Below are 16,197 nucleotides of genomic sequence, written 5' to 3'. Positions count from 1 at the left end.
CATTCCCCCCAAATTGACTGGACAACTATGCAAATCATCTCCTGGAGTTCTGATTGTTTTAAGAATTGCCTTCATCAGGTTGTTCCTGTTCGATCCTCTGATCTACAGCTTCCGGCAGGCCTGCCAAAATTCTACTCTAAATTTCTAGACGTCTTCAGTGAACAGAATGCAGATGTATTACCTCCCCATCGTAACTGGGATTGTAAAATAGACCTGATGCCAGGGAAAAACTCTCCCAGAGGTCGAACATATCCTCTCTCTCTTCCAGAGACTCAAGCCATGTCTGAGTACATTGAGGAAAATTTGAGTAAAGGTTTCATTCGACCTTCCACGTCTCCATCTGGGGCTGGATTTTTCTTCATCAAAAAGAAAGATGGTGGGTTGCACCCATGCATTGATTAGCGAGGTCTCAATGACATAGCCATTAAAAATCACTATCCTCTTCCCCTCATAACTGAATTGTTTGACAGGGTCAAAGGAGCCACAGTTTTCACCAAACTCGACTTAAGAGGCGTCTACAATTTAATTCGTATTCGCCCTGGAGATGAATGGAAAACAGCCTTCAACACCAGGGATGGGCATTACGAGTATCTCGTTATGCCCTTCGGCCTCTACAATGCCCCAGCTGTTTTTCAATTCGTCGTCAATTACATTTTCCTAGATCTTCTGTACAAAAGTCTGGTTGTCTACTTGGATGATATATTGACTTTCTCTCAGGATCTAGAGAGCCATCGGAATCAAGTTGAAGACTTCCTTTCTAGGTTAAGCTCCAACCAACTCTTCTGCAAGCTGTAGAAGTGTGGTTTTTGAAGTATCAAGCGTACCATTTCTGGGATACATCATCTCTGGAACTGATCTTCAACTGGATCTTGCTAAACTCCAAGCTGTTCTTGATTGGTCTCTTCCGACATCTCTGAAAGCCATACAGCGGTTCTTAGGCTTTGCCAACTATTACTGTAAATTTGTGAAGGGTTTCTCAACGTTAGTGGCACCCATCTCAGCCCTCACCTGCAATACTGCAGACCCAACCAAATGGCCTGTCAAAGCTACTTCCGCATTCCAACTCCTTAAACAAGCGTTAGTCTCTGCCCCAATCCTGAAACAACCAGATTTAACTCGACCATTTATTCTGGAGGTGGACGCCTCCAATGTAGGTGTTGGAGCCGTTCTGTCCCAACGATTCGAAGATGAAAAACTTTATTCCTGTGGATTCTTTTCCCGAAAAGTATTGCCCGCAGAGAGGAACTATGCTATTGGTGATCAAGAACTGCTTGCTATAAAATTGGCACTTGAGGAGTGGAGTTACCTCTTGGAGGGGGCTCAATATCCAATCACCATCTACACCGATCATAAAAATCTGTTATATATAAAATCTGCTAATTGTTTGAATCCTCGACAGGCTAGATGGGCAATGTTCTTTTCAAGATTCAACTTCAAGCTCTCCTATCATCCTGGATCCCAAAATATCAAGGCCGACACTCTATCCCGTTCCATGGAGGGTGGTCTTGAGTCTTCCATGGAACAACCTCATCCGATCTTGAAGCCAACAATTTTTTCCACTACTAATGTGACCCCGATTCCACCTGTTGGGAAAACATTCATTGCGCCTCATCTCTGCAAGAAGTTACTACTGTGGGCTCATGCTTCTCAGTCTTCTGGTCACTTGGGAATGGACAAGACTCTTGAATTCATCCAGCGGTCCTGTTGGTGGCCCTCAATGAAAGGGAACGTATTATGTATTGTCATGTGTAAAGTGTGCCCAGCACAAGGTACCCCGACAGGATCCATTCGGACAGCTTCAACCACTAGCTATTCCATTAACACCATGGACCCACTTGTCAATGGATTTCATCACTGATTTTCCTCCATCTCGAGGCTACAACACGATCTGGGTTATCGTGGACCTATTTTCCAAAATGGCCCATTTCATACCTCTTACTGGGCTTCCGTCTGCATCGCTACTTGCTCAAAATTTTATAAGAGAGAACTTCAGACTTCATGGTCTTCCACAAGAAATTATCTCCGACAGAGGAGTACAGTTTGTGGTAAAGTTTTGGAGGTCACTCTGCTCGGCTCTTCGAGTGAAACTTAAATTCTCCACCGCATATCATCCCCAGACCAATGGACAGACCGAAAGAGTCAATAAGGACCTGGAACACATACTTCGTACCTTTATCTCATCCTCCCAAGATGACTGGATTGATCTTCTCCCATGGGCTGAATTTGCTCACATTCATTATCACTCATCCACCAATTCAACTCCTTTTCTTACAGTATTTGGTCATCATCCTTGGGTTCCAGATTTCCCTCTTCTTCCAACACTAAATGTGCCAGTCGCCAAGATGTCCCTTCAACAGTTTTCTGATATTTGGAGAAAGATTTGGTCCGCGCTTACCAAAACATCAGCTCGGTATAAGAAATTTGCTGACCGCAGAAGACGAGCTGTACCTAGCCTTCAATCTGGTGATATGGTTTGGCTCTCCACGCGAAACATCAGACTCAGAGTTCCTTCAATGAAATTCGCTCCACGTTATATTGGTCCGTTTCCAATTACTAAGGTTCTGAATCCAGTGGCTTACAAACTAAGTCTACCTCCATAGCTTCACGTTCCCAATTCCTTTCATATTTCCCTTCTGAAACCATCGATCCTCAACAGATTCCAGAAGAATTCTCCTAAGGCTTCTAGTTTCCAAACTCAGCAAAGACAGGAGTTTAAAGTTGACAGAATGTTGGACTCTCGTTGTCGATAAAATCGTATAAAATACCTCATTCACTGGAAGGGTTATGGTCTGGAAGAAAGAATCTAGGTAAATGCTTCCGATGTGCATGCTCCTCATCCAGTCAAGACCTTTTCATAGGAAACTTCCTCATAAACCAAGAAAGTGTCCAGTGGCCACTCACGAAGAGGGGGGTACTGTCACAGCCTGCCGACGAGACCCCAGAATCAGACCCCGGCACTTACCTTTGCGGGTACTGTCCTGCCACGTTCTCCGGCTCCCGCGCTGTGCTGCTGTCCTCTCCGGCAGGTCCCGCTGTCTTCTCTCCACCATGTTGACTCCCGCTGACTGCTCTAGCTACAGTACTCATGGGCTGGAAACCCCGTCCTCCGGTCCATGGGCACGGCCATCTTGGATTTGCCCATGTGACTCCACTGCCACCAATGAGGAGGCTTCTCCTTCTCAGCCTACCAGCACCCTGTGATCCCTATAAAAGGATCCCTACTGCTGACACAAGTTGCCAGTGCAACAAGCCCTTAGTCTAAACTAAGAGAGCCTCCCCACTGCGCTCCGTAGGTGCTACCACCATTATCATACGGCTCCTTAGCCGCACCAAGCAGCCCATGCTGCCACCATTATCATACGGCTCCCTAGCCGCACCAAGCAGCCCGTGCTGTCACCATTATCATACAGCTCCTTAGCAGCACCAAGCAGCCCGTGCTGCCACCATTATCTTACGGCTCCCTTGCCGCACCAAGCAGCCCGTGCTGCCACCATTATCACCTTATGGCTACTCAGCCTCATCAAGTAGGCCCCGTGCTACCACCAATCAGTTTCCGGCTACCCAGCTGCATCAACTAGCTTTCATGCTACCACTAACTACCCTATGGCTGCCCAGCCGCAACAAGTAGCTTCCGTGCTACCACCATCCTCATCGCGGCTTCCAGCTGCATCTAGTAGCTCCAGTGCGATCACCGTCCTCTATACAGCTTTCCAGCCGCATCAAGTAGTCTCCATGTTATACCAAACCTCTACCAGTTTACTGCACCCTCTCATGTGGAGAAACTTCATCAAACCAAGTCTCCTCCAGAGAGCATCCGAGTTGAGTATTACAGGTCCAAGGCCCAGCCCGGGAACACAGCCTCAAAATCCCATGACTGTGACATAAAATCAACAATGACAGGAGTCGATTCATGATGCTTCAGAAATACATAAAGCAACAAAGAAATACGACTGAGGTTGGTGAAGGATGGGGGTTAAGGGGCTGTATACAATATATACTTTATTTACACTGGCAGGTGGAAGCACAGTGATTGATCTGGGGCAGAAATCACCACTTCCTCAAATACCCTGCCACTAACACTGCAGCCTCATAGGGTGATCAGGACTAGCTGTGGGATCAGAATCTCTCTATCTTACTGTATATATAAAATGTATTGGTCTGTTTGTTTGATTGCTCATGTGGTTATGCATTCGGACACCCCGGCACCGACTGAGATGAAACAAACACAAGGTGGTCCAGTTGAATCCAGGCCAGGTTTTAGGGGGGGTTAAGGACTCGGTCAGACCTCCCGTTGTTGTATGCTGGGCAAAACTTTGACCCGGGGAGCCTGTTCTAAGCCTTCTACTGGATGGATGGTAACATTGGACCCCAGAAGACATACTACGGGGTTGAGGTTCTGGTCGGACCTACCATTGCTGTATGTTGGGCAGAACTTTGACCCAGGGAGCCTGTTCTGGGCCTTCCACTGGATGGATTTGGATGAAAATTTCACAGAGGGGTGGCAATTGGTCTGGTATGCCTAATGGAGTATTTGGGGTACCGGTTGGACCTCACGGCATAGTGCTCCAGTGAGAACTTTGATCCAGGGAGCCAAGAATGGACCTTAAACTGGATGAATTAGGATGACATCACTTAATTTGGACAAAAAACTTCACAGAATAAATTATATATGTATTAGCGCACTGAGGGCCTGATTCAGACCCGGTCGCAAGCGCTGAGCGCTCGCAACTGGGTCGATGCTGGCCCAGAGCGCCGGCTCCGTCGTACGCATGCGCGAGACCCGGATAGCGACGGGCAAAACATCGCTCCGGGTCTTGCACCAAAGGGGGCGTGCTGTTGTTGTTGAGTGACAGCACGCCCCCTTTGGTGGGCGGGTCGGGGGGGATGGCTGCCCAGACGGAGGCGTTCCCATGGGAGCAAATACCTTATAACAGATAAAAGCTGTAATTTGTAACCATGTATATATTGCACCAAACCAGAAGTTCAGATAAAAAGAAAATGGTTTATTATTATATAAGAAATGCTAAACCATAGAAAATCGAAAACCTGCACAAGATGTGTGCTTAAACCACAGTAAGCTGAAAAACATGCACATGCACCAACTTGGTCAGTGTTGATGGTCAGTGCTTGTGTAAACCAATGTGTAAAGGATAATAGCTGGTTAGTGGGGATGAGTGAGATCCAATAGTTAATGGAACAGAGAGCTATGGTCTGTAAGTCCAAAGACCAGGGTGGATGATGTGGATTAGACCACTACTAGCAGCACTGTATAAGGGGCACTACTGGGGGCACTGTATAAGGGGCACTACTGGGGGCACTGTATACGGGGCGCTGCTACTGGGGACTTTGCGTAAGGGGCAGTACTATAGTGGGCATTGCAAGAGGAGCACTAATACTTGGGGCATTAAGGTGCATATGGAATGGAAAGGAATGTTGCCACGCCCCCATTTTCCAGTGACCTCGCCCCTTTGGCATGTGACCATGCCCACTTTTTCACGGCTCGCTGGAGGCGCGTGCACCTATTTGGGGTGAGGGCTCCTTTTTTTTTTTTAATTGCCCTGGGCTCCAAATACCTTAGTTACACCACTGACTCTACTGACACTTTTTTAAATAAAATATAATGATATCGACCTTTCAGGTGCCTTTCTTCAGCTTTCGGGTTAGCCTGAATTTATTTTATTCTGCACCTAAAGCAGATGCCCATTCACTGAACGTGTTTGTACTGTACACGTTGGCTGGATTTTAATCATCACAGACTACTGTATGAGGTTTTTAAAAAAAAAATTGTAATTTGCCTAAAATCTACGGCCAATTAATTCCCCCCTTCCCCCTCGCTCCTTCCTACCTGTCATGTCTTGTGATATGTTTTTTCCCCTGAGTTTACCTGCTGTACAAATTGAGCAAACTAGCCCCATTAGGAGGAAAGAATTTGCCTCATTCCCAAGATCAGCTTTTCCCACCACTAAAATATGCAGGGAGTCAGATCTTTATTACTGCCGGGAGATAAATGGCTGCTTTTCCTTGCTGAAGAATATATAATGGTTAAAAAGTCACTTTTTCCTTATAGCTCTACATAAATCACAGAACTAGTCAATATTTAATAATGCTTGCCTTGGACTGGAGTCCCTTGATCACCCCTGTCATGTGTAATAGCTCCCTCTCCGATATCTCTGACATAAAAGCCTGGCTTTACTGCAATACTAACATGTAGAGGGTCATTACAGATCGACATTTACCTTAATCTGTGACTGCCAACCATGAACCGATAAATTCCAGAAGATTCCACTGGGAGAAATCAGTAAAGTTCTCAGTGGAGAGGAATGAAAGAAAATTCTGCGGAGAACGGAATACATTTTCTACAAGGGATGTTTGGCAAATGGGTCCTGACTTTTTGAAAGTTCTCTCACCGCCCTGCCTCGCAACATTTAGTGCCATTTTGATGGCTTGAAAGGCAGCCTGACAATCACTGGTGAGAGCTCCAGGATGAGAGGCAGCTTTTTCATTTGACTCCGCAAGAACAACGGAAAATGAAACGTGTGGAGGCAACGTATTATTTTTGCATTAATCACCGAGCTGTCTGGGTGGATACCCCTGTCTCGTCACCAGTCCTGCAATTATTAGTATTTTTTTTTTATTTAATTAATATCGGTCATCATTCGTATTCATCATAACCTTACAAGTACTTCACAGCAGAACACATCAAAGCACTCGCTGCGTGAAAAAGGGGACATGGCAGGCTTTGAGCGAGGTCAGCAGAGACTGCCTATCATATATTAAACACTTCAGCACATATGCTTCACAAAACGGTACACAAAGCACAGGCTTTTATGTCATTCTATGGGGACCGTAGCACAGACTGGCACTAGCCTTCATCGCCTAACGCAGGAGCAGCGGGACTCTAGGCGGTGCTACGAATCTCTGGTGCTGGATACAGGTCATAGCTTGCTTTCTAGTATTTTATTATGGTATGTATGAAGGTAAGAAAAAAAAATGTAATGTACAGTTTCCTTAATATTTGAAATTTTTTTACCATTATAGCATAAACATCAGGCATAATATTATTAAATAGATCCGTAAGGGGAGATTTATTGTACTAAAGAGCAGTTTTGCCAAAACCAAACGTTTTCAATTCACGTGAATCAAAAGCGCCTGATCTGGAATTCTGATTAACCTAACATGGGAAGCGCACAGACTGGGCCAAGTCATGTGTAGGAGCGCACGGCATTCTGACGCTATTCCTGTCTGAGATATCTGGTCAGTCAGAACAGAATATATATATATATATATATATATATATATATATATATATATATATATATATATATAAAGCAAGCAGTGTTCCCTACCTCAACCTGCAGGTACCGCCAACAGGTCATGTTTTGAGGATTTCTGATGTTGGAAGCAGGTGGGATGATTACTGACCCAGCAACATAGATGACCTCACCACAAAACAAGGCCTGTTGGCGGTATTTGAGGACAGGGGTTGAGAACCACTGATATATGGGAAGTCGGAGACACCAGTCGAGGCTGTCAAACCCATTGCATTCTCAGTGAGACTTCTCTGCCATCTCACAGGGAAAAGAAGCAGACATATGTAATTACCTGGGCAGACATATGTAATTACCTGGGCTCACTCATTATTGGCACACACAACAATTACAATAACTCATACAATGCAGCTTCATTTACTCATATATTACACAGCGGACATATACATTGGCTTGCCATAATATCTCTTTAATTTGGGACACCTACAGTATCACTTATTATTACTGTACTCAAGTTCTGTGGATGATAAAAAAAAAAACAGGTGAAATCCAAATTTGAATTTAGACAAATGTCTGACCTGCAGTAACTGGGAATACCCAGTACACAGATTACCCCCCACCTGTTATATATACAGTATAGTAATAGTTACATCTCCATGTACAGTCTACAGCTGTCTGACCTGCAGTAACTGGGAATACCCAGTACACAGATTACCCCCCACCTGTTATATATACAGTATAGTAATAGTTACATCTCCATGTACAGTCTACAGCTGTCTGACCTGCAGTAACTGGGAATACCCAGTACACAGATTACCCCCCACCTGTTATATATACAGTATAGTAATAGTTACATCACCATGTACAGTCTACAGCTGTCTGACCTCCAGTAATAGGGAATACCCAGTACACAGATTACCCCCCACCTGTTATATATACAGTATAGTAATAGTTACATCACCATGTACAGACTACAACTGTCTGACCTGCAGTAACTGGGAATACCCAGTACACAGATTACCCCCCACCTGTTATATATACAGTATAGTAATAGTTACATCTCCATGTACAGTCTACAGCTGTCTGACCTGCAGTAACTGGGAATACCCAGTACACAGATTACCCCCCACCTGTTATATATACAGTATAGTAATAGTTACATCTCCATGTACAGTCTACAGCTGTCTGACCTGCAGTAACTGGGAATACCCAGTACACAGATTACCCCCCACCTGTTATATATACAGTATAGTAATAGTTACATCACCATGTACAGTCTACAGCTGTCTGACCTCCAGTAATAGGGAATACCCAGTACACAGATTACCCCCCACCTGTTATATATACAGTATAGTAATAGTTACATCACCATGTACAGACTACAACTGTCTGACCTGCAGTAACTGGGAATACCCAGTACACAGATTACCCCCCACCTGTTATATATACATTACAGTAATAGTTATATCACCATGTACAGACTACAGCTGTCTGACCTGCAGTAACTGGGAATACCCAGTACACAGATTACCCCCCACCTGTTATATATACAGTACACTAATAGTTACATCTCCATGTACAGACTACAGCTGTCTGACCTGCAGTAACTGGGAATACCCAGTACACAGCTAACCCCCCACCTGTTATATATACAGTACACTAATAGTTACATCTCCATGTACAGTCTACAGCTGTCTGACCTGCAGTAACTGGGAATACCCAGTACACAGATTACCCCCCACCTGTTATATATACAGTATAGTAATAGTTACAGCACCATGTACAGACTACAACTGTCTGACCTGCAGTAACTGGGAATACCCAGTACACAGATTACCCCCCACCTGTTATATATACAGTACAGTAATAGTTATATCACCATGTACAGACTACAGCTGTCTGACCTGCAGTAACTGGGAATACCCAGTACACAGCTAACCCCCCACCTGTTATATATACAGTACAGTAATAGTTACATGACCATGTACAGTCTACAGCTGTCTAACCTGCAGTAACTAGGAATACCCAGTACACAGATTACCCCCCACCTGTTATATATACAGTACATTAATAGTTACATGACCATGTACAGTCTACAGCTGTCTAACCTGCAGTAACTAGGAATACCCAGTACACAGATTACCCCCCACCTATTATATATACACAGTATAGTAATAGTTACATCACCATGTACAGACTACAGCTGTCTAACCTCCAGTAACTGGGAATACCCAGTACACAGCTTACCAACCACCTGTTATATATACAGTACAGTAATAGTTACATCACCCTGTACAGTCTACAGCTGTCTGACCTGCAGTAACTAGGAATACCCAGTACACAGATTACCCCCCACCTATTATATATACAGTACAGTAATAGATACATCACCATGTACAGTCTACAGCTGTCTGACCTCCAGTAACTGGGAATACCCAGTACACAGCTTACCCCCCACCTGTTATATATACAGTACAGTAATAGTTACATCACCATGTACAGTCTACAGCTGTCTGACCTGCAGTAACTAGGAATACCCAGTACACAGATTACCCCCCACCTATTATATATACACAGCACAGTAATAGTTACATCACCATGTACAGTCTACAGCTGTCTAACCTGCAGTAACTAGGAATACCCAGTACACAGATTACCCCCCACCTATTATATATACACAGTATAGTAATAGTTACATCACCATGTACAGACTACAGCTGTCTAACCTGCAGTAACTGGGAATACCCAGTACACAGCTTACCAACCACCTGTTATATATACAGTACAGTAATAGTTACATCACCCTGTACAGTCTACAGCTGTCTGACCTGCAGTAACTAGGAATACCCAGTACACAGATTACCCCCCACTTATTATATATACTGTACAGTAATAGATACATCACCATGTACAGTCTACAGCTGTCTGACCTCCAGTAACTGGGAATACCCAGTACACAGATTACCCCCCACCTGTTATATATACAGTACACTAATAGTTACATCTCCATGTACAGTCTACAGCTGTCTGACCTGCAGTAACTGGGAATAACCAGTACACAGATTACCCCCCACCTGTTATATATACAGTACAGTAAAAGTTATATCACCATGTACAGACTACAGCTGTCTGACCTGCAGTAACTGGGAATACCCAGTACACAGCTAACCCCCCACCTGTTATATATACAGTACACTAATAGTTACATCTCCATGTACAGTCTACAGCTGTCTGACCTGCAGTAACTGGGAATACCCAGTACACAGATTACCCCCCACCTGTTATATATACAGTACAGTAATAGTTACAGCACCATGTACAGTCTACAGCTGTCTGACCTGCAGTAACTAGGAATACCCAGTACACAGCTTACCCCCCACCTATTATATATACAGTACAGTAATAGTTACATCTCCATGTACAGTCTACAGCTGTCTGACCTGCAGTAACTGGGAATACCCAGTACACAGATTACCCCCCACCTGTTATATATACAGTACAGTAATAGTTACATCACCATGTACAGTCTACAGCTGTCTAACCTCCAGTAACTGGGAATACCCAGTACACAGATTACCCCCCACCTGTTATATATACAGTACAGTAATAGTTACATCTCCATGTACAGTCTACAGCTGTCTGACCTGCAGTAACTGGGAATACCCAGTACACAGATTACCCCCCACCTGTTATATATACAGTACAGTAATAGTTACATCACCATGTACAGTCTACAGCTGTCTAACCTCCAGTAACTGGGAATACCCAGTACACAGATTACCCCCCACCTGTTATATATACAGTACAGTAATAGTTACAGCACCATGTACAGTCTACAGCTGTCTGACCTGCAGTAACTGGGAATACCCAGTACACAGATTACCCCCCACCTGTTATATATACAGTAATAGTTACATCATCATATACAGTCTACAGCTGTCTGACCTGCAGTAACTGGGAATACCCAGTACACAGCTTACCCCCCACCTGTTATATATACAGTACAGTAATAGTTACATGACCATGTACAGTCTACAGCTGTCTGACCTGCAGTAACTAGGAATACCCAGTATACAGATTACCCCCCACCTATTATATATACACAGTACAGTAATAGTTACATCACCATGTACAGTCTACAGCTGTCTAACCTGCAGTAACTGGGAATAAACAGTATACAGATTACCCCCCACCTGTTATATATACAGTACAGTAATAGTTACAGCACCATGTACAGAGTACAGCTTTCTGACCTGCAGTAACTGGGAATACCCAGTACACAGATTACCCCCCACCTGTTATATATACAGTACAGTAATAGTTACATCACCATGTACAGTCTACAGCTGTCTAACCTCCAGTATTTGGGAATACCCAGTACACAGATTACCCCCCACCTGTTATATATACAGTACAATAATAGTTATATCACCATGTACATACAGCTGTCTGACCTGCAGTAACTGGGAATACCCAGTACACAGATTACCCCCCTCCTGTTATATATACAGTACATTAATAGTTACATCACCATGTACAGTCTACAGCTGTCTAACCTGCAGTAACTAGGAATACCCAGTACACAGATTACCCCCCCCACCTATTATATATACACAGTATAGTAATAGTTACATAACCATGTACAGACTACAGATGTCTAACCTCCAGTAACTGGGAATACCCAGTACACAGATTACCCCAACGTGTTATATATACAGTACAGTAATAGTTACATCACCCTGTACAGTCTACAGCTGTCTGACCTGCAGTAACTAGGAATACCCAGTACACAATTACCCCCACCTGTTATATATACAGTACAGTAATAGTTACATCACCTTGTACAGTCTACAGCTGTCTGACCTCCAGTAACTGGGAATACCCAGTACACAGATTACCCCCCACCTGTTATATATACAGTATAGTAATAGTTACATCACCATATACAGTCTACACTGTCTGACCTGCAGTAACTAGGAATACCCAATACACAGATTACCCCCCACCTGTTATATATACAGTACAGTAATAGTTACAGCACCATGTACAGTCTACAGCTGTCTGACCTGCAGTAACTGGGAATACCCAGTACACAGATTACCCCCCATCTGTTATATATACAGTACAGTAATAGTTACATCATCATGTACAGTCTACAGCTGTCTGACCTGCAGTAACTAGGAATACCCAGTACACAGATTACCCCCCACCTGTTATATATACAGTACAGTAATAGTTACATCACCATGTACAGTCTATAGCTGTCTGACCTGCAGTAACTAGGAATACCCAGTACACAGATTACCCCCCTCCTGTTATATATACAGTACAGTAATAGTTACATCACCATGTACAGTCTACAGGTGTCTAACCTACAGTAACTAGGAATACCCAGTACACAGATTACCCCCCCTCCTGTTATATATACAGTACAGTAATAGTTACATCACCATGTACAGTCTACAGCTGTCTAACCTGCAGTAACTGGGAATAACCAGTACACAGATTACCCCCCACCTGTTGGAGCTACTACACATTTTAATATGTCATGTTAAGTTGCTTCTGTTTGTTCTATGCATTTTATGTAGGAAAGGTAATTTTTCATTAGATAGGCACCTATTCATCAAAACATAATTATGGTTTGAACTCGCTGTGAGTTCAAACACCATTTAGGAGACGTTCATCCTGCCTCATTCATCCTGCCTCATTCATCCTGCCTCATTCATCCTGCCTCCTGCCCTAAACTATCCCTTCTGAAGTGCTGCTGTTTCTACGAAGCCATTTTCGGAAGTGAGATACTTTTCTCTTGCCCCTCTTCAGTTTTCACTACCTGTCTTCAAGCTGCGCACGCAAGACTGAGCCCCCTGCCAGCATCTGTCACAGCACCCCCCCATCTTTGTAAAGTTGACGGCTATCTCCTCCTCCGATGCCAGAACCTCCCCCTCCCCTCCCGCTGATACCTGCTGGACGCACTAAGTCCACCGCTGTGGCCGCCGCACGTCACCACTGCACACTCGGCTAAGCTGCTGCTGGAGACTTGGCCTGCCCCCATCACACCAGCTGCCCGCTGCTGCTGTGCCCTCTCCTTGCCCCGGCTCACAGGAGGATTGCTCTGGGAGCCGGGAGGGAGCATCAGGAAGGTAATTGTACACAGCAGGGAGGGATCTATTCACCCTCCCTCTGCTGTATCGGATGCTGAACGCCACCTCAGGGTGACATACAGCTGCACTGCCAAGTTCCCAAAAAAATGCTTTTTCGGAAATTGATGAATTCCATCATTTCTACATCCCCATAGTATAGTATGGGGATGGTATAGTACTATAGTATGGGGACTGTATAGTACTATAGTATGGGGACTGTATAGTACTATAGTATGGGACGGTATAGTTCTATAGTATGGGGACGGTATAGTACTATAGTATGGGGACTGTATAGTACTATAGTATGGGGACTGTATAGTACTATAGTATGGGGACTGTATAGTACTATAGTATGGGGACGGTATAGTACTATAGTATGGGGACGGTATAGTACTATAGTATGGGGACGGTATAGTACTATAGTATGGGGACGGTATAGTACTATAGTATGGGGACGGTATAGTACTATAGTATGGGGATGGTATAGTACTATAGTATGGGGACTGTATAGTACTATAGTATGGGGAATGTATAGTACTATAGCATGGGGACGGTATAGTACTATAGCATGGGGACGGTATAGTACTATAGCATGGGGACGGTATAGTACTATAGCATGGGGACGGTATAGTACTATAGCATGGGGACGGTATAGTACTATAGTATGGGGACGGTATAGTACTATAGTATGGGGACTGCATAGTACTAAAGTATGGGGACTGTATAGTACTATAGAATGGGGACTATATAGTACTATAGTATGGGGACTGTCAGGGCCGGCCCTAGCCCAAATTTTTTGGTAAGCGAGTAGGTTTTTTGGCGCCCCCCTATGCAGTGCCCGCGGTAGTGGTCCCCCTTGTGCAGTGCCCCTTGTGCCCCCATTAGTAAGCTTATACAGTGCCCCCAGTAGTAGTCCCCCCTCTTGTAGTGCCCCTAGTAGTCCCCCCTTGTAGTAGTCCCCCCAGTGGAGGTTTCCTACCCATGTAGTGCCCCCAGTAGTAGTCCCCCCCAGTAGTAATCCTCCCTTCAAGTGCCCCCAGTAGTAGCCCCCCTTCAAGTGCCCCCAGTAGTAGTGCCCCCAATAGTAATCCCCCCTTCAAGTGCCCCCAGTAGTCCCCCTTTCTAGTGCCCCCAGTAGTAACCCCCCTTCAAGTTCCCCAGTAGTAATCCTCCCTTCTAGTGCCCCCTGTAATCCCCCTTCAAGTTCCCCCAGTAGTAATCCTCCCTTCAAGTGCCCCCAGTAGTAGCCCCCCTTCAAGTGCCCCCAGTAGTAGTGCCCGCAATAGTAATCCCCCCTTCAAGTGCCCCCAGTAGTCCCCCTTTCAAGTTCCCCCAGTAGTAATCCCCCCTTCAAGTGCCCCAGTAGTAATCCCCCCTTCAAGTGCCCCCAGTAGTGAACCCCCCTTCAAGTGCCCCCAGTAGTAATCCACCCTTCAAGTGCCCCCAGTAGTAATCCCCCCTTGTAGCCCCCGCCAGTAGAGAGACACGTTATAAAAAACAAAACAAAAAAAAAACACTTACCTGAAACCCCCGCTCCTGCTCCCGCCGCCGATATCAGCTACTCCCGACCATTCTCCAGGGCCGCTTTGTATTATGGGAGAGACAGGGTCAGTTATGTGGTGAGGACAGGGATGTGCTGACCTGTCACCCTTAGGGTCAGTTATGTGGTGAGGACAGGGATGTGCTGACCTGTCATCCTTAGGGTCAGTTATGTGGTGGGGACAGGGATGTGCTGACCTGTCATCCTTAGGGTCAGTTATGTGGTGAGGTCAGGGATGTGCTGACCTGTCATCCTTAGGGTCAGTTATGTGGTGGGGACAGGGATGTGCTGACCTGTCATCCTTAGGGTCAGTTATGTGGTGGGGACAGGGATGTGCTGACCTGTCACCCTTAGGGTCAGTTATGTGGTGAGGACAGGGATGTGCTGACCTGTCATCCTTAGGGTCAGTTATGTGGTGGGGACAGGGATGTGCTGACCTGTCATCCTTAGGGTCAGTTATGTGGTGGGGACAGGGATGTGCTGACCTGTCATCCTTAGGGTCAGTTATGTGGTGGGGACAGGCTTGCGCTTCTGTTTGTCCTCATATTTACATTACATTAACCACAAATAATTTCATTTGGTGCTGAACCACCAACCTAAGGCACCCCTGCAAGTGTCCCGAGGCACCCTAGGGTGCCATGGGGCACAGTTTGGGAACCATTGGTATACTGTATTTGCAGGTTTTAGCAGTTTCTGGCCAATATTTCCTCTATTGTGCTGTAATGTTGAGAATTATACTGGTTATAAATCACTACAAGAAGGAAAAACAACAATACTTTTATGTTGTAAATGACAAACTGTATAGTATCCGTACCTTCGTGTTCATAAAACAACCCATTAAAAATTATGTTATATGTAATTCGTCCATTGGGCTTTTCAGGCCCTTCCCATTTCAGTTGGACGTTCCTTGGACCATTTATGGAGGAGTGGAGCACAATATTTCCTTCTGGCTTAGATTCCTGAGTGTAAGTCTCAAGCTGTAAATAAATAAAGGACAGTAGATTTATATACAATTATAAATTTCCTGACACCCCAAGTACTTTATGTCCGTCATCTGCGGGACATCAAACAGTCAAATAAACAAATACAGAATGTAAAAATAAGTATTGAAAGCATCAACATTTTTCTCAGTAAATATACCTGTAATGGGGCTATTGTAATGAAATTTTCCCCAAATGTCAGCAACAACCCATGTAATCCACACATGCAAAGAAATCACACCATAGGTGTCCATAAATTAAGTTATGTG

At 44.7% G+C, this 16,197-nt stretch overlaps 1 protein-coding gene across 1 annotated transcript in view; it reads right to left on the bottom strand.

The window, feature by feature from the left end:
- The window catches only part of LOC148454303 (usherin-like), a gene marked incomplete at both ends in the record, with an annotated part of 948,215 nt that overhangs the window by 337,072 nt on the left and 594,946 nt on the right, over nt 1–16,197 (bottom strand). Inside the window, one exon of the mRNA XM_088461074.1 lies at nt 15,763–15,925. Within this exon, the coding sequence (XP_088317200.1) occupies nt 15,763–15,925 (163 nt within the window). The remainder of the gene's footprint in view (nt 1–15,762; nt 15,926–16,197) is intronic.

The sequence above is a fragment of the Taudactylus pleione genome, unplaced genomic scaffold (assembly GCF_031769625.1).
Source record: "Taudactylus pleione unplaced genomic scaffold, aTauple2 ptg001012l, whole genome shotgun sequence".
Taxonomy (NCBI): domain Eukaryota; kingdom Metazoa; phylum Chordata; class Amphibia; order Anura; family Myobatrachidae; genus Taudactylus; species Taudactylus pleione.
This window is presented reverse-complemented; position numbering and strand designations above follow the sequence as displayed.